Here is a 22,762-nt window from a genome sequence, read left to right as displayed (position 1 = left end):
TTTTTACATAATCCCATACTTCTTGCAGGCTTTGTTCATTTCTTTTTCTTCTTTTTTCTTTTGGTTTCTCTTCTCGCTTCATTTCATTCATTTGATCCTCCATCGCTGACATTCTTTCTTCCAGTTGATCGAGACGGTTACTGAAGCTTGTGCATTTGTCACGTATTTCTCGTGCCATGGTTTTCGTCTCTTTCATTTCGTTTGTGAGCTTCTCTGCATTAATTACTCTAGCCATCAATTCTTCCACTTTTTTTTCAAGATTTTTAGTTTCTTTGCGCTGGGTACGTAATTCCTCCTTTAGCTCTGAGAAATTTGATGGATTGAAGCCTTCTTCTCTCATCTCGTCGAAGTCATTCTCCGTCCAGCTTTGATCCGTTGCTGGCGATGAGCTGCGCTCCTTTGCCGGGGGAGATGCGCTCTTATTTTTTGAATTTCCAGCTTTTCTGCCCTGCTTTTTCCCCATCTTTGTGGTTTTATCTGCCTCTGGTCTTTGATGATGGTGATGTACTGATGGGGTTTTGGTGTAGGTGTCCTTCCTGTTTGATAGCTTTCCTTCTAACAGTCAGGATCCTCAGCTGTAGGTTGTAGCTGTAGGAGATTGCTTGAGGTCCACTCCAGACCCTGTTTGCCTGGGTATCAGCAGCAGAGGCTGCAGAAGATAGAATATTTCTGAACAGCGAGTGTACCTGTCTGATTCTTGCTTTGGAATCTTCCTCTCAGGGGTGTACTCCACCCTGTGAGGTGTGGGGTGTCAGACTGCCCCTAGTGGGGGATGTCTCCCAGTTAGGCTACTCAGGGGTCAGGGACCCACTTGAGCAGGGAGTCTGTCCCTTCTCAGATCTCAACCTCCGTGTTGGGAGATCCACTGCTCTCTTCAAAGCTGTCAGACAGAGTCGTTTGCGTCTGCAGAGCTGCTGCGTTTGTTATTATTTACTGTGCCCTGTCCCCAGAGGTGGAGTCTACAGAGACAGGCAGGTTTCCTTGAGCTGCTGTGAGCTCCACCCAGTTCGAGCTTCCCAGCAGCTTTGTTTACCTACTTAAGCCTCAGCAATGGCGGGCGCCCCTCCCCCAGCCTCGCTGCTGCCTTGCCGGTAGATCACAGACTGCTGTGCTAGCAATGAGGGAGGCTCCGTGGGTGTGGGCCACTCCCGGCCAGGTGTGGGATATGATCTCCTGGTGTGCCTGTCTGCTTAAAGCGCAGTATTGGGGTGGGAGTTACCCGATTTTCCAGGTGTTGTGTGTCTCAGTTCCCCTGGCTAGGAAAAGGGATTCCCTTCCCCCTTGCGCTTTCCAGGTGAGGCAATGCCTCGCCCTGCTTCAGCTCTCGCTGGTCGGGCTGCAGCAGCTGACCAGCACCGATCGTCTGGCACTCCCCAGTGAGATGAACCCAGTACCTCAGTTGAAAATGCAGAAATCGCCGGTCTTCTGTGTCGCTCGCGCTGGGAGTTGGAGACTGGAGCTGTTCCTATTCGGCCATCTTGCTCCGCCCCTCCATTCTATTTGTTGAAGCAAATGTCTATTAATCAGAAATACTTTCAACATCCATTTCCACAATCATCAAGGTAGCTCCTTATAATTACTTCATCAATAGTGGTTACATATGGTACTTGGAAGGGAATACAACTGATTTAATCATCTTTAAAATTTGTTTGGAGGTTAAGTGTTAACTAATCTAGAAATATCCACCCTGTAATTTAGCAAGATTAGTAAGATTTTATTGTATCTATTTTACAGCTTTTCTCTGTGCTTTCTCTATCATGATTGGTGAGGGTAGGTTTGGAAGTATAGACACGGGCAACAAAAGTGTATGTATGTTTGTGTGTGTATATATTTTCATATATAAATGTATATGCACATATTTATTTATAGGTCCCTTTCCACCACTGACAGAAAAGTTCTATTTTTTTGGGTGAACTTTAAGTATTGATTATAAGACAGCCTGTTTTCCAATGTAATTTTTAATGATTCTGAAAAGAGTGTCATCCTTTTACAAGAGCTCTTTAGAAGTCTGAATCTTTCAATTTAGTGATTTCTTTTTTTTTTTTTTTTTTTTTTTTGAGACGGAGTCTCGCTCTGTCGCCCAGGCTGGAGTGCAGTGGCCAGATCTCAGCTCACTGCAAGCTCCGCCTCCCGGGTTTACGCCATTCTCCTGCCTCAGCCTCCGGAGTAGCTGGGACTACAGGCGCCCGCCACCTCGCCCGGCTAGTTTTTTGTATTTTTAGTAGAGACGGGGTTTCACCGTGTTAGCCAGGATGGTCTCGATCTCCTGACCTCGTGATCCGCCCGTCTCGGCCTCCCACAGTGCTGGGATTACAGGCTTGAGCCACCGCGCCCGGCCAATTTAGTGATTTCTGTAAGTTATATGACTTTTAACTTTTTCTTTTCAACCATATTTTCCATGTAGCATATTAAGACTTGTACCCTATCTACTTTTTCTCTTCACAAACTCTCAGAATGTCCTGAGGAAAATAGAATATGGCTTTCTAATAAGCATCTGATTAATGCAGAAGAGATCAGAGAATTACTTTCATTCTTTGGGTAGTCAACCTCCTATGCCTAGACTTTCCCTCCCAACGTTAACATTATCATTAGCAGATTTCACTCCTCTTTCTTTGCTACTAACTAGTGTGTTTCCTTCTCTCGTTTGATTGGGTCCCTATGTGCAACCCAATATATTATCTACTAATTTTAATTGATATTTCTAGGCCCTTTTGCAATTTGTCAAGGTGATATTGAATTTTTTTTCCAGTTTTCATAGTATTAGGAAGAACAATTAATGTAGTAACTACTGCAAATATAAAGAACTTACTCTTTATAGAAATTCAACCTTAATTTTGATTTACCTATTATTGAAAAGGAAATGCAATTCACAGGACTGGCTATTTTGGAGTAGGGTGGTTATATGATTTGGCTGCTTCCCTTCCCAAATCTCACCTTGAATTATAGTTCCTATAATCCCCATGTGTCGTGGGATGCACCCAGTGGGAGGTAACTGAATCCCGGGGGTGGTTACCCTCATGCTGTTCTCATAATAGTGAATTCTCATGAGAGCTGATGGTTTTATAAGGGGCTTTTCCCCCTTTTGCTCGGCACTTCTCTTCCTGCCACCATATGAAGAAGGATCCATTTGCTTCCCTTTCCATCATGATTGTAAGTTTCTTGAGGCCATGCTGAACTGTGAGTCAATTAAACCTGTTTCCTTTATAAATTACCCAGTCTCGGTTATGTCTTTATTAGCAGTGTGAGAATGCACTAATACAGGTGGGATGGATAGTATTGGGAGATTCCGGCAGTGATTCCCTGATCTATTAGCATAATTTTGTGCACAAGGGGAGACATATGAGGCCCATATTCCTGGTACATTAATAAGCACTGCTACTATTGCTCTAAAGACTGTGGTAGCTCCTCCTATCTCTTTGGCAAGAGCCTGAGAACAGTAGTGAGTCTATAAATATTCGTTGAATGAATTAAATGAACAAGAAAAATATTGTTCCCTTTTCTTGATTTCTTGACCATGACTTAATTTGAGTTAGAGTTGGAGAAGGACAGGCATAGACAGACATGCTTTGGTGTTACTCTGTCATATGCAGGCATGCTGTGATTACCCAGTGTCCCAAACAACCTGTCTTAATAAGTCCCACTTATTGGGGAGTACTCGGCCAGTTAGCTACTTCTGTTCCAATATCAGCTTCAAGAGATTACAGTGAACTCCAGAGAGCTATATCATGTTTTCAGGAATATCATTTTGATTTGTCCTGTTTGGTCCTTTGGGACCAAGTCAATGATGAATAACTAGAGTATCCCTAAAGCTGTTTCAAGAAATGGCATTAGGAAGTCCAGGTTGGAACAGATAGGTTAGGAAGAATTCCATTCTCTTCTCTTGTTTCCAGAAAGCATTTGAGTTCTAGGACAGTTTTAGTGATTTGAAGACTTCAAAGTTTCCCTGAGGTTGGGAATGTGGACTAGAGTCCATCTCTTAGACCAAAGCTGGAAACAGTGGCCTACCAAAAAGTTTTTGAGATTGTTTGGAGAAAAAGAGGTGGTCAGGAAGAGGAACAAATAAAAGAGAAATAGAGGAAGAGAGGAAAGAACTTGGGATGGTTGTCAAAAGTTGAAAGATGACAAAACAGCCTTGTCTTCCTTAATTATCTTCTATAGCAAGCATAAATGATGCTTTATTTGGTGAAGTTGAGAATGTAGTCTTCCTTTAAAGTCATGAAATATGATTCTATCCCATCTCGCCTGATCTTGGGGCTTTTGTATCCTCTTTTGAAGTGGTACTACACAGTCTCAAAAGCCTGACTTCCCCTTGAGTTTCGAATAACTGTGGCTTTTGTTGTAATCCATTGAATTTTGCTTTCAGTGGAATGCCACCAAAATGAAGGACCATTGGGTAGTATGATGAAACTTTCCATTTAAGAGGGTGTAGCAAGGACAGCAGATGTTATGTGCAATGCAATTAATGGGAAGAGAAAGTCTTAGGAAAGGCTTAAGCAAATGAGCTAAAAATTAAAGGAAATGTGACAATTCCTGAAAGAATGAACACTGTCTTACTCAATCTCTAAGAACACTGTCTTAATCTCTAAAATAAATATTTCTCATTTAATTGAAGTATTTAAGAATCAAATAAAGTGACCCTGGAAATAAGAAGGCCAGACGAAATAGATAGGAAAAAAGTTTTAAAGGGGGAAAGAGCTTGAAATATCTCATATTTTTTATTTTGTGAGTAAAGTAAACTTCCTATGTACCATAAGACCTAGTTAAGGTAATGCTATAGTTTAGATATTTGACCCTGCAAACCTTATGTTAAAATTTGAGCCCAAATGTTTGGGGTGGGGCCAAATGGGAGGTGTTTGGGAGTCATGGGAGTGGGTCCCTCATGAATGACTTGGTACCATTCTCATGGTAATGAGTGAGTTCTCACTCTATATTAGTTCCTATGAGAGAGTTTCCCAGAGAGCTCCTTCTTAAAAAGAGCCTGGTGCCTTCTCTCTCTCTCTCTCTGTTCTCTCACACACTCTCTCTTTTCTCCTCTAGTCATATGAGCTGCATGTGCCAGTTCCCTTTTATCTTCTGTCATGAGTGGAAGCATCCTGAGGCCCTCACCAGACTCAGATACTAGTGCTACGCTTCTTGTACAGTTGGCAGAACTGTTAGCCAAATAAACCTCTTTTTCTGAATGAATTACTCAGCCTTAGGTATTCTGTTATAGCAACACAAAAATGGACTGGGACAGGTAGAAATGGGGATACGTGATCAATGACTGTATATAAGCCATTCCCTTATCTCCAGAGAATATTTAGAAGAAAGAGTAGTAGTCAGGGAGTGACTACAAATAATGGGGAGTGAAAATACTGAAGGAAAGCAGAAGTAAGATTGACTTACTTGTTTATCTGTTATGCCAGAATTTGGGGAGAGGAAGGTGAATCCCTTTTTTGTCCATTACATCTTGCCCACCCTTAATCAAGCACGCTTTTGGATCCTACAAACTCTGCTGGAACTTTTAAACTGCAGAGGATTTAAGGAGTGAAGCACAAAATGTCTCTGAGGAAGCCTTCCCTGAGTATGAATGGGTCTGGGTGTGGGCGTGTGAATCAACCCTAACAAACCGAAAACAATACCAGGTGATTTCTAAAAATCAGCAACTCTTTTCAGGCATCACTGAATAACCTCACAAACGATTTGCACTACTGCTAACAACACCTGGTAAGCAGTTGTATTATCTATGTATGATAATATATTTAACACATTTATATGTGGGTTACTATATTTATATATTTTACTGTAGTAGTTGTTAAGTATCTTGAAGATCCCCCCTTACCTACCTACGTCCTTCAAGATACATTTTAAAGGCTACTTCTCTATTAATTCTTCCCTGATCTTCTCCAGCAGGTGAGGAGGGATGCAGTAATGTATAGCTGCTATGACCTTGCGCTTTGAAGTTAGAAAGATCCAAGTTTGATTTTCTGCCAAGCTATTTAGTCATTGTCTATCCTTGGGGGATATTACTTAAACTCTCAGGACCTCATCTTTTAAAATGTGTGCTTAAAAAAAGTGGGGCATTAAATTTTAAATATCTGAAATAGGTATCAGGAAATGTGCGTTTTAAACTTGACTATATTACTCATCAGCAATGTGACCTTAAATATAGCACTTTCTGTGCTTTGTTTGCCTCATTTATAAAATAGAATCAATAATTCCTACTATTTTCACTATTTGGGGTAGGTATGAGAAACAAATGATATATAAGTAGTTGAAAATGAAAAGAATTCTAAAATTATAATCCCTAAAATAAAAGTCATTAGTAATGATAATAAATGGTCTCTATGAAACTATAAAACAGCTGAGTGAGTCAAGTCACCTTTAAAACTAGAACAGCCTTAATCTGGTTTGGGTAAAATCTGAGGAGCACTTAATCCCTTTAAGATGTTTGGTGAAAGTCGTTAACCCACTTAGTTCTTGCATATCTCTCAAATGTGTCATTCCTTCTTTATCCTCATTCAGTTCAAACCTCTGTCATCTCTAGAACCTCTAGAATGATTTTTTGCAAAGATCAGGGTTTTTTTTGTTGTTGTTGTTGTTTGTTTGTTTGTTTTCTTCCAGATATTTTCCACTTTGCTGTCAGGTTACCTTCTTATAGTGCAGAGGGCTGGTCTTTTATTCCTGTTTGTTTTTTGTTTGTTTTTAAATCTGCCTGGTGCCTGTACTCCCAAAGTTCTCAGCATGGCTCAGAAGACCCTTCCAAATCTGACTCTTGGTTATGTTATTGAGCAGCACCTCCTTCCCTAATTTGCCTTTGCTCGGTCACACTACATAGCTCACTATAATTTGATCACATCATGCTCTTTCTTGTTTTTGTGATTTTATTGATGCTATTTCTCAATGGAAAGTTCCTCTCTCTCTCTTTAGCTGGAAAATTCTACTTGGCCTTTAAGAGCCAATAATAATTTATCTCCTCTATTTCCAGAGGACATATCTGTCCATTTTGCATTTATTTGTTTACAACCAACTCTCCCATGAAATTATGAACTTCCAAAGGAGTCTCATAGATATTTGCATATCTTTGTAACTAATCTGTTGACCTTGAGATGCAGAGATTATCTGAAATTATACAGATTGGTCCATTTAATTACATGAGTCCTTAAAAGTGGAAAGTGGAAGAAGAGGCAGAAGAGTGTCAGAGAGATGCTGTGTGAAAAGGACTCAACCTGCCACTTGAGGTTTTGAGGCTGGAGAAAGGGGCCATGAATCAAGGTTTGTGAGTTGCCTGTAAAACCTGGAAAAGACAAGTAAGTGGATTCTACCCTAGAGTCTCCAAAAAGGAGCACAGCCTTGTTGATGCCTTGATTTTAGCATGGTAAAACTTATGTCAGCCTTCTCACCTACAGAATTGTAAGATAATAAATTTGTGTCGTTTAGGACATTAAGTTTTTGGTAATTTGTGATGACAGCAACAGAAAACTAATACAAACCCAACTTTGTAATGGTTTTCTTATATTTCGGATCACATATGTCCAAAACAGTTTTAAAGATCCTCATCCCACTATTCAAATGTTCTAGGGTAAACTAAATGAGATCATTTTGGTTATGAGCAGCATCTAATTTGTCTACACAGAATATTAGTACATAAAAGCTTTAATTTCCTTTCTGAAAACGTTGTTCCACCAAATTTGGATAAATTGAATTTATTGATAAGATGCAAACAATAAATCAAAGGAAGCGGAGCATCAGAAAGAAACCACATTATAATTTTTATTACAAGTTTATACCTCTACTCTCAATCTAATTCTCTACTCTCAATCTAATTCTTACAAGAAGCAAAAATTTTCTTTTCCTAAACATGATCTGATAGATTATTAGCTGAATTATGAGAAAGGTATTATGTTATGCTTGGGTATTCTCCACTTTATTTTTACATATATGGTTGGCATATTTTTCTGTCCATTTGTGAACAAGAATTCCTATTAAGCAGAAATTCATCTGGACTCTATCATCTGCAAAATCAACTTTAAGACAAATGAAAGAATGTGAAAACAGGGACATTCTTTAAGAATGAAATTATGTCTTCCTCCATGCACCCACATCACTGTGGTTACAGAACTTTGGGGAATTTATTCCCATGTTTTCTCTCCTCTGGGTGTTCACTGCTTCAGTTCTTCCTATCAGAACCTCCTGAGGTCAGAAAGTTTTGCCCTTTTCAGACTTCTTTCGGCGGGTAAAGCCTTCTGAGCTAACCAGAAATCAAAATGGGATGCTGTATTATGTCAGAACTGTATGTTTAGTCTGCTTTCCTAGAAATAATCAAGAAAAGTTATATGTGAGAAGACACAGATGGTCCTTTCTCAGCAATATTTTCATATTTTTGAAGTATGATATAAAAGTATAGTTGATATCTACAACAATGTTTTTTATATACACATATTCTTATTAATTCCATTTATAAAAGTTCACAAAGTGTGTGTGTGTGTGTGTATAATGTAATACAAGGCAATAAATGTTATATCATGTTGGCCCTTAACCCAGCATGTTTTTCTTTGAAAATCCATAGAAATTGATATTCTACTTCTGATTTATTACTGAGCATATTTATAGCGTGGAGAATATTTTTATTTGCCAGATTACAAATCATTTTAGGAAAATCTTTGAAGGGATACTTAAAACCATTTTGCGCCAATATTAATCATTTTAACCTGTCTTTTATTTTTATAATTATATAAAAATTAGGAATCATGTTAAAGCTGCTTCAAGACACGTATTCTGTTATGAGTTTAGTAATTAAGAAGCTTATGTGTAGAACTTAGAGAATCTCAAGGAGTTGTCTGTGATATCATTAGCTGTTGTCCAGCCAAATAATACAATGTTTCCCCTTGCCAACTATAATATATAATCTACTATTTAAAAATCTATAAAGTGAAATATAATTAGTTAACATTTCAATATTTAAATTCAAGATGACTAGTAAAGGATTTCTCATATACTGCACAGTCCTAGACATGCAGCTAAATGTATCTATTAATATTCAATGAATACCAGGCTCATTTCATGCTCATTTCTATTTCAGGAATGACTCAAAAAAGGACTGTGTTCCATTGATTATGAGACTAATACTAACGTGACAAAAGTTATTTCACCATTCTCTTTTTGCAAAAACAACAAGAAAACTATAATAACACAAACAAAACTCTAAGACCACTATTTGGCTCTCTCTGACTCCCTTCCCTGAAGAGCATTTACAACTGACTTTTGAGGAAAAACAAACACATTCATTAAAAAAAAAAAATTGGCTTCTTGCAAGTCCTTTTCTCCTTTGTCTTCCAACTCTTTTACTCAAGCTATAAAAATAAACAAATATTTTCAATTTACCTATTTTAAAACTTCTGTTCTTGTTTTGCCATTTCAGTTTTTCACTCTGCTCTTATTCATTCCTATAGTTTGGGACATACTATGCTCATACCTTATCATTAATTCTAATAGCATACAAAATTAAGTCTTATGATCAGTGCTTATTACTGGCATGGAGCATCTGGTGCTAATCTCAAATTGATTCCAGATTACATTGCATCCCTGTTGTCTTACCGACAGGGCAATACCCTCTGCTGTCTCAGGGTCAAACACGCTACTCCTGCCTGCTTGTATGGCCAGCTGGGTTCAAGAAGGAAGGAACCTGATTGTTGACAGTTACCAGATGAATGTGCCCCTTCTGTGCAACTAAGAAATGGAATAGACGTTGGTGAGTGTTGGATACAGTTTACAAGCTTGAAATGCTGGGAATTCACATTTGTGATACTTAAGCAGATTTTAGTCTCATTGGCTTATGCCCAAGAATTGGGTAACATGTTATAGTTTTTGATGATTTGTTGGTTATTTGTTATTCTTTGAAATTCCCAAGGAATGAGCAAAATATCCAGCGGGAATATTGATGTGAGCAATAGACTTAACAGTCCCTTTCATGGGCCATCAGCTGTGGCACTTCACATCATAAACTCCAAAGGCAGGCTAACCACGGGTCAAAATTCACCCTCGTTGGAGGAAGTCCTCACAGTAAGGAACGATCAAGTTCAAAATTATTCTTGGTTTAAAATACAAGGTTTAGGAATCTCAATAAGGTGAAGGAAAAAACAAGTTGTGTTTACTAGAAATAAAAATTTGCTGCCACAGGGAATTGTAGAGATTATCAAGCAAGGGTATAAAGATTCAGCTTCACGGAATGACAGCCAAACATTTTCCTCAATATTTTGCAACAGGTGTCACCTGAGTTAAATGAAGATAACTTTGACTTTTATTTGAATTTAAATAATTATAAAACTCTGGAGTATAATATGTCTTCCTTAAAGTGTATCTTGAGCTTTTTCATTGTCCAAATACTGGATTATTATACATTCATCCTAAATTACTTTCTGTTGACAATAAAATGAAGTGTCATATTTCCCTAGACATGAAAATCCATTGTAGTTTTTAAAAAACTTATTCTTTGTATTTGTTTGACCGTATCAAAAATAGTCATGGAAAATAGCTGACCCAACCAAGCAGAATTTTAGGACCCAAAGAAACCAGTAGTAAGGAATGAGTGTTTTAGGTCTATTCAAAAAAATAATAAATAAATAAAATAAAAAGGAAATAACAAGTTCCTTGATGTTGGAGCCCCAGCTCCTTTTGTTACAAACTTGTATTTGGCTTCCTTTTCTGCTTAGTCATTGCTTTAACTCCCACTCTGAGATTAATTGCGTGACCTCTGGAGATGAATGATTTTCACTTAATCTTAGTCAATGCAATCTGGACAACCTCAGGTTTGGTGAGGTTCCTCTTGGGTGGTTTTCATTTGTTTTAGAACATTAAAGTATCTCATAAATCTATATTTATTATATTGGTGAGTAATCTACTGTAATTAAATATGAAATGCTGAAGACAATGTTACGGTAACATTAGGGTCAAAAACCCCTTTTTATGGTGATTCCACAGCTACAAAAATACCCTGGAATTTACTTTTGTCTTTATGTCTGGGTCTGTTTAACATTACAGAGCATCCAAAGGCATATCATTTTCAGATAGTCACTTTCTAAGTGTTTTAAAATAATAGTGATTTTTAAAATGATAAATACACAATTCTTATAAGAAAACAATTTAAGATGAATCTTAGAATTTGGCTAACAATACCCTTATTCAATATAATGTGTCCACATTTACTGGTATTATAAAATTTGGTGAACCAGTCTTAAAGAATCCAGGCTTTAAGAATATCCAGGTTTGATATTAGATCTCTTCTTACTAGTTTTCAGAATGAGACCAGTCTTAAGATGCAGAAATGAGGCTGAGTAATAACAAAATCAGTTTAAATCCATCAATTTGTAATTTATGAGTGGGAAGAAACTGCCACAACTGTGCTAAAATTGGCCACTGCAATATTGACAGGTAGAAAAAGGATTTCTTAAGCAAATTAATATTGAAACAAACTATGATTTTTAGATGTACTTAAATGATCCGAAAGTATAAAGTTTTCCAATAATTTATGCTCATATATGAACAAAATCGATATGGCCAGGTAGTATTTGATAACTGAAGTAGTCACCTATTCAGCAAGATGCTGAATATTGAAACACAAACTAAATAATATGCTTTGGGACTTTGTATTCAATAAGGGAATTCTATTTTCTAAGTTAGACAAATAACCAAAATAAAACAAATGGGCAAACTTAAGACAGACAAAAGAGCAAATATAGGAAAAAATATGAACAAATAAATTACTTTTAATTTGGGAAAATGTATACATTAGGAGACACATGAATTATTGAATGTAAAGAGAATGAGCATTGAAAGCTTTTGATGAGCTGGGGAAAATCACCTTTTTGCACTGAAGTAAGGTTGAAAACCTATTCACTAAGAAGTTTTAAAATCAAATAAATCTTCATGCATCTATGCTTAAAGTCAGGGATATAAATGAAAGAAGTCTAAGAGTTCCTCACTCATATGATTCCATGGTTAGCTTAAAGTTTAAGAGAAAGCTGCCCAAGGGTAGAAAGCTTCTCCATCAACCTAAACACTGTTTCTGTTAGACTTCCCTTTGAACCGCCCTAAGAAAACTTTCTTGGGTAATTCAAATGTAAATCTCTTATATCACTGAAAAGAAACACAAATAGACCATAAAATACTTAAAAAAAAAAATGTGTTGGTGACTATGTTCAATTCTATGACTCCATACAATTACTTTCAATTATTTTATTATTGAAGTGATAAATAACTGTGTATCATACAGATACTTAAATCTTTGAGGAAACAGAGGAAGACTAGTTCCATTCTAGTGGCTCTAGAGAATACGGTAGCAAGGAGATCAACTAGAAAAGTTATAGTCCTATAACTTTCGAGTCCAACTCGAAAAGATAGTCCTATCTTCCCATAGGACAATGGTAACAAAATAAAAGCTAGCACAGAAGCAGTTTCTTAACGGATCTATTATCCTGATTTTTTAAACATGTTTCTTTTGCTCTCTTCATACTTCTTAGTCCTCTGATAAGAACATATCCACCATTTCAAAATTATGCTAAATGAACTGTTTGTAAAAATACTCAGGCAATGCTAAAATGCAAACACAAATTTGTTCTTTTTTCTATTAGGCCAACCTTGAATTTACAAAGCTCTAGTTCTGTTGCAAGTGCCTTAGAAGGCTTAATAGACTGCTAGTAGGTTTTACCACATCTTAATTCTGAAAATCTGTATACAATTTAAACGAAACATATCCATGTGTTCCTGACTAATTTGCCATCGAGCTTATTTTGTGAGCTCAATTTCATGCCTAAAAAGTATTTAAAAGCCTCTTTGAATTTTTAAGCCTTTGCCACGAGCAAGGTATCACAAATACACATGCTATTAGAAGTGGATTGATGTTTGACAACCCAACTAAACTGTAAATAGATATCAAACAATACTGCTAAAGGAAATCAATGCTCCCATGCTTTTATAAAGAAATAGCTTAACGCCCACTGTGTGTCCACATGAATGAACATGCTGTGCAATTTCCATGTCAGAATGAAACGCGTATTCTGTTAACAGCCAGTTCCCCTTGCTTCCAAAGTTAAACTACAATACTCTAGGAGAAATTCTGCACCATTCCCTAGTCTCAATCTCACGTGCCATCAGCAGATGTCTACAGCAATTGGGAGCAGCATGTATTTTTCCATATAGTTGTGTGTTCCCAAAGAACAAAACCAAAGCCATGCTGCATCTGCTTTCCTCGCACATGCATGTTGTATTCCCTCTTGGAACTCTACTCACTTTCAGCTTGCTTCAGGCTGAGAAGCCTCCTGGGGTGGGGAGTTTGCTTTGTGTCTGACATGTCCAATGATTCACACAGCATTTAGGAGACCATATATGCCTCATAAGTTGAGTAGAAAATGCAAACCTTTGAAATACATTTTTTAGTAAATTTTATTTTGTGTCTTCAATATTATTTTATAGAAATTGGATTAGGTATTAATTTTCACAACCTTTTAAAAAGCTAAATGAGATTCTTTATTAGGATTTATATTTAAACATAATCCTGTGAAAATTGCACAAACCACTTAACAACCTGAAGGTCACTGACTCTACTGACTGACAGCGCCTTTGTTTAGACAACATGATAGCACTAACATAACCATTTAGTGCATTTGAATACGATGTTGGCAATTTGTGAAAACTATTTGGCTTTAAAACATCAGTATGATTTGAAGCAAAAGAGGAAATCACTGGCCTATTTGCTAGTTAAGTTTGTTCTTTGAATAACAAAATGGTTGTCAACAGAAAGATGAAGCAGATTTGGTGGTAAAAAGAGGTTTTCAATTTTTTCAACAATGATAATATCGTTAACAAGAAATAATGGTGATGCAAAGCCTCATGTGTGATAAATATAGTTAGAAAAGAGCAGATGATTAGAAATAAATGATCATCTTGAACATGGGGCAAAAGTGTTGAAAAAGATAGAATGGAAAGATCAGATTGACAAAAGATTTAGGTTCTAGTACAGACTAACTTACTTATTAACTGGCATTCTTAAGGTAGTTATATACTCTTTTCATCAGCCTCAAATACTTGAAATATCAGTGGACTCAGAATTAGGTCTGGGTGTGAGTCCTAGTCTTTGAGTGTGAAATTCACTACTCACACTCAAAGTCTCAATTTCCTCATCTTTAAAATGCAGTCGATAACAATAATGCATATATGCCTGGAATATTTAAAGAATTAAGTGAGATAATTAAGTAAAATTGCCAACAATTAAACAAATAATATTATTAAATCACAGTCCAATGGGAAAGAATTTATGTTAATATGGTTATGGTGATGGATATGGTTGAATAAGGACATATAACCCAAGCAAATGAATTTTTCTGTCTTTTGGCTTTTTGTAAGGTGATTTTGAGTCCAAGTGTAATTCCCCTGGAAAACCATTTTACCTTCATTGCAGTAACTGGAGGTCTCATTTCCATTTTAATCATCATATGGATTCCCAGAATTATATAACCAGGTAACTGAACTACTGTGCCCTAACTCCTTAGTGTCTAGAGATGAATAAATCCCTGCCAGCTGTTATATTATTTAGTGGGGCTCTATGGAACATTAGGATTTAAAGCTACTCAGCATTTGGATATTATTTTTTTCTTTCTGATTATAAAAACCATATATATTAAACAATTTGGTTTTAGACTATGAGATTAACAGTTAGGTGTGTGTATGTGTGAATGTGTGTATGTGTATATATATATTTATATCTGTACATCTATAATGATTCGTAAGTGTATTGTCCAGATTAATATAGGCTTGTGAAACAGGCATTTTGGTGTAAAGGTATAGAGGTTCATGGCAATACAATGTTTAATATGATGAATTAAAAATACTTCTGTTTCCTCTGGAATTTTAGGTACTTGTAGTTAGAAGATACTAGATCACATGTTGATAGTTTTGTTCTTTTCATTATTCCGATACATATATTCAAGTCCTTAAGGTCTTAACTAACTTTTTAAAAATTTGCTATTACACACACATTTTTAGTTAAGCAATATACATGTGTCATCTGCCATTTATTAATATTAATTATAAATGACCAGTGGTTAATGGGATCCAAGTCCAGCAGCTGAGATTTTTCTAAATTTGACTTCCTTAGAGTTTATATAAAAAGTTTTCAGAGTAGTTCTCCCAAGCTTCTAGCCAATTTGAGGCTAGTTTGCAATCTGATGTTTTAGATTATGTATTTAGCAATCAAAAAGAGGAAGGATAAGTGACAGAAATCATGAAAAAAAAACATTATGTGAGAGGATTCGATGGGACAAATAAGAGGAAGAGATATTGTTTAAAGTGATACAGTGTCATGTGTTAAACATTACAAGTTAAAGGCTATGTGTACAGTATATGTTTTAGGAATGTTACAGTTTTATCTTTGTTTTCCATAGTTTTACTATAGTCATAATGACAAATGTGGAAGGGATGTTTCTATAAGTTGGTATAAATGAATATGAACTTGAGGAGAAAACCTAGAAAGAAATACAAAGCCCAGCATGTTAGTATATCATTAGAGAGCCACTTCTCAAAGCTACTTATTGCATGCTACCCTACAACATCCTACAGCTACAGCATAATGGACTCCAAGACATCTGATATAACCTCTGCACAATGCCTTGGGGAGCACACTGATATATTTTTCCTTCTGAGAGTCAAGCAATTTTCCTAAGAAAAACGTATTGTGCTTTTCTGTAGCAAAAAGTCCACAGGGATGTCAAATACCGATTTTACCATGATTAAAACTGAAAAATGTAAAAGAGGTTTTAGAAAACATCTTGTTCAACAGTTTTAAAATACAGTACTTTGGTACAGAGCTACTGTTTGGCTAGACCTTACTTCAATAGAAGCACTTAGTTTGTTTTTATTTTATTTTAAATTGGGGTAAAAAACATAACCATCTTAACCATTTTTAAGTGTACAAACGGCATTAAGTACATTCACACTGTTGTATATCCATCACCATCATCCATCTTCAGAACTCTTTTCATCTTGCAAAATTTGAAAAGTCTGTATTCATTAAACAATCACTCGCCATTTAACCTTCCCTACCTCCTGGCAACTATCATTCTACTTTTTATTCTATTAACTTGCTACTTTAGGTACTTCATATAAGTAAAATCATATAGTATTTGCCATTTTGTAACTGGTTTAAGTTACTTAGTATAATGTCTTTAAGGTTTATCTGTGCTGTGGCATGAGTTAGAATTTTCTTCCTTCTTAAAGACAATAGTATCTCATTGTCTGTCTATATCACAATTTGTTTAATCTATTCATCCATCAATGAACACTTTAGTTGCTGCCATCCCAACTTTTAGCGATTGTAAATAATTCTGCTATGAACATGGGTGTAAAACTATCTCTTTGAGATTCTATTTTCAATTCATTTGGGTGTATACTCAAATGAAATTGCTGAATTATATGGTAATTATACGTGTGTGTGTGTGTGTGTGTGTGTATGTGTGGAACCAACATGCTGTTTTCATAGTGGCTGACTGTACTATTTTACATTCCCATCAATAGTGCAAGATAGTTCCAACTTTTCCCACATCTTTGCAAATAATAAGGCACATCTATTTTTTATCATTGTATAAATTGGGTTCTACATACAATTTTAACAGAGCAGAGGGTTCTGTTGCTAAAATCCATTTTAAAACAATTTTTTTCTACTTCAATTTTCTCATCTTGTAAGCATCTGTAGATAGCCAAGCAATCTATTACCAGGAGGAAAGCAAGACCCAGTCAAATGCCCACTAAAAGTCTCCTCTTACTACTCCTACTTACATTTTTTTAAGCCTCAACTTTTTTGGCAGCCCTTCTCAGAACACCTTTCTGAGGATAACTCTCTTAGTCTAATGCTCAAATCTGCTTTACAGAATACCTGGCCCCAAGCCACATCGTTCAGCGAGAACAAACTGCTAGAACAGCCATTTTATTGAAGGGAGACTGTTTTCCATTGCAGCAGGGGAGAGTGGCTCAAGTAAGTGGCTCCCCTTGGTGCTTAAAAATAAGGCTCTAAGAAGTGATTAAAAAAACAAAAGAAGCAAGTAAGCAGTTAGTATGGTGATACATTATTAAATATCTGGATAGCTCCACAAATTGAATTAACAACGTCAACACAGTTCATGGTAAACAATACTATGCAAAACATTGTGTCCATAAAGCCTTATGATACAGTGGAAACCATAATGCACTAGGATTCACATTTGTTTTCTGTCATTACCAGCCCTGTGATAAGGCCACTTAGGCAAAATCACTTTAACTCTTTGGTGTTGCTTATTGCAAAAAAGAATGATGAAGTATGCATCTCCAAGGTAACTTTTGACTTATTCTGATGTTTTATGTTTTGTTATTCCTACACAAGAGGAGGAAATCTAGAATTAGTTCTAACATAAGTCTTCTTAATTACATCAGCAGAGGCAGAAGAGTTTATGAGGGATACAGGGCAAGATAGCTTACATATACCTACGATCATAAGTACATGCAAAAATATTTACACTAGTGTGCCTAGCACTATGTCTGGCACACAACTGTCACCTGTAATGTTTGTGAATTAATACCCACACATGTAAGATTGCAGTATCTAACAAATTTTATTAAAATCAGCATCTGAGAAGGAGAAGTTGTAATTACAAAAACAAAACAAAATAAAACAAAAAACAAAACAAAAACAGAAAACAGAAAACAAAAACAAAAACAGATGCTGGTGAGGTTGTGGAGAAATAGAAACACTTTTACATGGTTGGTGGGAGTGTAAATTAGTTTAACCATTGTGGAAGTAAGTGTGGCGATTCCTCAAAGATCTGAAGGCAGAAATATCATTCTACCCAGTAATCCCATTACTGGGTATATACCCAAAGGAATATAAATCATTCTACTGTAAAGATACATGCATTCATATATTTACTGCAGCACTATTCACAATAGCAAAGACATGGAATCAACCCAAATGGTGATCAATGATAGACTGGATAAAGAAAATGTGGCACATATACACCATGGAATATTATGCAGCCATAAAAAGGAATCAGATCATGCCCTTTATGAATGGAGCTGGAAGCTGTTATCCTCAGCAAACTAACACAGGACCAGAAAACAAAACACGGCATGCTCTCACTTACAAATGGGAGCTGAACAATGAGAACGCATGGACACATAAGGGAAAACAACATACACTGGTACCTGTTGTGGCCGAGGGGGGGGGGAGAGCATCAGGAAGAATAATTAATGGATGCTGGGCTTAATACCTAGGTGATGGGACGATCTGTGCAGCAAACCACCCTGGTACACGTTTGCCTATGTAACAAACCTGCACATCCTGCACATGTACCCCGGAACTTAAAATGAAAGTTGAGGGAAAAAAATAAACTAATTCAAGTATATCAGTAATATAAAAAAAGATAAGCAAAACTCATTATAGTCAAATAAATACTAGAATAAGAAAAATATGTGCTATGCACATGACAAAAGGTTAATCTCTAATATACAAACAATTCCTATTAAGTGGTGTTTTGCTCAATAGAAAAATCAGAAAATTGGACAAAACATATAAATAGGCATCCTGTGGAAATTCAAATAGCCTCTAAACATGAGATTAGCCTTATTAATAGGAAAATGTCAATAAAACAATAGAATAGCATTTGTCAATCTATCATATTTGCAAGAGTTTAAAGGACTAATAGCATACACTTAGAGTCAGGATATGAGGAAACAGGTATTTTTGATGTATTCCACATGTGAACTGAAACACCTTTATGAAAAATAATCTGGCAGAATATATTAATGTTTAAAATGTTCACATCCTTTGGTTTATCCATCTAATGTTTGGGACTACATTTAATGTTAAATCTCAGGATTATTGAGTGCTTACTCTGCGCCAGGCACAAGTCTGAGAGTTTTATACATACTCATAACTCCTCCCTACAATTTTGTAACATAGTTACTGTTATCATCCCATTGTACAGATGGGGAAAAATGGGATATATAAAGGCTAAAGAATTCGCTGAAAGTCATAGAGCTAGTTAAAAGTACAAATGAAATTTGAAACCACATGGTTCCAAAGCCTGTGTTCTAAATTCCATGATGTATCACCTCCTTTTCCTCTGATAGAAAGTGAATGCATCAGTTCATTAACATGATAGAGATTTTTGTTATAGTAAGAAGAGCAAAAAAATGGGAAACAATTTTACTATCCATCAATGGCAGAATGGTTGAACACATTATGTGATATTCATAGAATGTAACATTCTGCAGCTATTAAAAGGATGAATTAGAAAGAAGTCCATGATATACAAATTTTAAAATGACACAGTAAACACACACACTATTGAGCTACCAAGGTGCACAATTTACTCTTTTTCTGTAGACATAGAAAGAAAAGTCAAAAGCATTTTATAAAGAAAATAATATATTCATTCTCTATGGAATTTTTATATGTCTATTTCTATAAACAGAAGATTAATGTGGAAGAATATACAGCCCACTTTCACATTGCTTTTCTCAGGGGAAGGACTGGACTGAGGGAGAATGAGATTATTAATTTTTTATTTATGTATCTTTTAGGCTTTTGTGTTTTCACAAGAGCATGCACATCATTATTGATATTAAAAATATAGATTTTGGGTAAACCAAACAAAGAAATGAATAAAACAAATAACAAACCCGTAGCTTAACTGAGATGGTTCTGGTTTTTAAATTATTTCAGTACTTTTTTAGTTCACTAGGTTGACATTGCAAATATTAAACATTAGCTTTTGAAGATCATGAACATGAGAAGAAACAGTTATTCTATGAGCAGATAATTTTAATTAAAATTGAAGAAATCTGTCGAGATGGAAGGAAAGGGTGACAAGGTAGAAGGAAGGGTATAAAACATGGTAGAAAGCCAAAGGGCTGATGGAGAGAAATTAAATTTAAAAACTCCCTTGTCTTATACATTTCGAGGCCCTGACAAACTAGACAAATGTGAAGCCACTACAGGTTTGCCAATGAAATACTTTAGTAACTATATCTTAACTGTTGAAACAGACCAAATTTGAAATAAAACAAAATCCCTTCATGATTTTGCTGTTGGCTGGAAAACAGATAAGCAGCATAGCAGATGTTTACAATTGTATTTATTACTGTGAGAAATATTTTACTATCATATTTACATGTTCCATAAAAAATAATTAGCCATCCAATTAGTATTCTACTAATTACATTATGAAAACCTAGGTTCTTATTTCTGTCAATTAAGACAACAATTTTTGTTCATGAGTTTTAATTAATTAGATATTAACTCATGATCCTAAGTATGCACATATTTTCTATATCTTTTATTTTTGGAATTAGCAACTATTCATCTTTTCTGCATGTGAATTTAGTATATTGATATTACCTAAAATGTGCTTTACTCAAAAAAGTGAATAGTAAGTGGCATTGTGCTTTCAGATATTACATTTTATGTAATGCAAAAGTAAAAGGAATATCTCATTTACAGATGTACATGTTTTGCGTTGAGCTGTATAATGTAATTAAACTTTACTCAGAAACTCTTCCCTACATCTGATTCTTTGCAAAAATGGGAAAAGCAAGCTCTTCCAGCAGAAACAACAAGTAAACAAAACAACCATTTGCAAGACATATTTCTCAATTATGGCAGCTGGGACTCACAGAGGCTAGAGCTATGACCTGGTGGTGTATACACAGTATAAACACCGGAGTTCAGTAATTAGGTTAGAGTTAATTTTAACATTTCAGTGGCCTTGTGCATAATCAAGTAAAAGGTCATTGCCCACACTGGTGCATTTCACAAAGAACCCTCAGCAACTAGAAATGGACATGGACATGTCTTTACTTAAGCCTGCACAATTCAAATCCAGAAACCATTCATATGCATAGTAGATTATTTTTTCTATTCATTTAAAGCAGTTTACTTCCATAAAAAAGTTTCTAGCAAATGCAGAGAAACTAGAAAAAAATAGTTAAATTAAAATATTCTTAACATTATCCTGAACGTGTGTTTAGTCTGAAATAGATGGAAAAAAACTTTGGTAACTCTTCCTCACTTAAAATTATTTTCAAAACCAGTATTGAAAAGGGATTATCTTGTAGAAGAACATACGTTTCTAGATTTAGTAAAGTTTGTTTCTTGTTTGGTGGGGAGAGATGGGGGATGGGTTGTTTTTTTGGGTACTTTTTTTCAGTACCCTTGTTTCTAAACAGAGGCAGCAATCAAAATGGTTCACTTGACCCTGGCTTCAACTGCTGGCATTTTACTTAGACAGACCAATCTCAGGACCCTAATTCCTCTGCCACAGTGATTCAAAGCAGGGTCCACTGGAATCCTTTCATGAGATTGGGTTCAGGGATACTGAAAGGGAGAGCAAGAGCACTATCCTTTTTTATTTGGAGCAATGTGGATATATAGACTTGGAGCTGCTGGGAGCCAGTTTTCCTCCCAAAAGGAGAAAGACTCTGCAGCAGAGGAGAATAAGGCCAACAAACAATGAGGAATGAAGGCAGTGTGAGCTGAAATGGTGAGAAAGGGTGAGAGCAGAAGGCGATGGACCCAGTGATACTGTTTGAGGACTTAGTGCAGTCTGTGGTTAAGCCAATAATTTTCTTCTTGCCTAAGATAATTTGAGATCTGTCATTTTCAATTAAAATGTCCTGCAGAATGGCAGAACAGTGAGCTTGGTGAAAAAGGACTATCATTGAGAGATACATGCTAATATATTGTTTTGCTATTAAAGTAATAAGTATGTCATGTAAATATTTTTTTTACAGAAACTGAAAAACAGAAAAATTTTAGAAAGGTATTTCTGATTTGGGACCTGAGAAACGGGATGCTTTAAATGAAAGGTAAGGAACTGAGTAGGACACTAAATAGAAAGAGAAGGGCATGTAGAAGAGAGTGAGAAAAAGTGGATTAAGAGGTTTTGAAGAATTTTCCATTCCTATCCATTTTGTCATGCTAATGATAGCCTACTTAGTCACATCTCTTGAGAGGCCCAGGGATAAGGCATCTACTCCTTTCTGCAGACTACGACATCTACAAAGTTAGTCTGTAATGCTTCTATGAAGAAGTTGCTGGAGGAGATAAAAAGCAAGATAATGATCTATGGAAAGAATAATTCTTTGTGCTTTCAAATGTGGGGTGTCTTCCTATGCCAAAGAGGTTTCGGCAACACTAGCAGTTTTAAGGAGAGACTCTATTAGGGAGATGGGAAGGAGAACAGGAGCATGAAAGGAGGGAGTGTCTTTTTGCTGGAGAAATGTTTACTTTGCAATTAGCAAAGGACAAGAAGCTTCTTTTGGAAACTATATTTGGGGGTCCAGAATTTAAATTTATGCTGATGCTCTCCGAGTCTCTCTCTAGGGAACCCTCCTAATTGGCAGGGATCTCAGTTGGCTAGAACAGGCTGTAAAGGAAGCCAAGGTCTTGGGGTCATTTCTCCAAAGGGCCGGTTAACTCAGCCTTGTTCCACAACCACAAGCTGTACCTTTAACCCTACTTAGCCATCTTACAAAAGCATATTAGCACATCAACATGGTGGTCACAGAAAAAAATAGATGTATTCACATTGAGACCAAAATGAAATGTAAGCAGAGAAATTTCATTTTTGCCAGCATTAACAAATGTCTTTGTAATGTGTTAGGAAAATCTAATGAAGACAGTAGCTACTGGAGGTACAAATCACAAAGGTGAAAACTGTTAACAAAGGTATATGCTTACGAAAGGGCCAATCCTCTATGG

The 22,762-nt window shown here is 36.1% G+C and overlaps 1 protein-coding gene across 3 annotated transcripts in view; it reads right to left on the bottom strand.

Moving 5' to 3' along the window:
• Positions 1-22,762, bottom strand: part of RSPO3 (R-spondin 3) — an 83,213-nt gene that overhangs the window by 15,356 nt on the left and 45,095 nt on the right. The window contains exon 5 of one of the 3 annotated variants that reach the window (XM_038000949.2): positions 1,395-1,496. The exons of 1 other annotated variant lie outside the window; for it this stretch is intronic. In XM_038000949.2, the coding sequence (XP_037856877.1) occupies positions 1,396-1,496 (101 nt within the window). In that variant the 3' untranslated portion in view covers position 1,395. Of the gene's footprint in view, positions 1-1,393; positions 1,497-22,762 lie in introns of those variants that run through there. One more of the 3 variants, XM_073022443.1, reaches the window with a different exon arrangement.

The sequence above is a fragment of the Chlorocebus sabaeus genome, chromosome 13 (assembly GCF_047675955.1).
Source record: "Chlorocebus sabaeus isolate Y175 chromosome 13, mChlSab1.0.hap1, whole genome shotgun sequence".
Classification (NCBI taxonomy): domain Eukaryota; kingdom Metazoa; phylum Chordata; class Mammalia; order Primates; family Cercopithecidae; genus Chlorocebus; species Chlorocebus sabaeus.
This window is presented reverse-complemented; position numbering and strand designations above follow the sequence as displayed.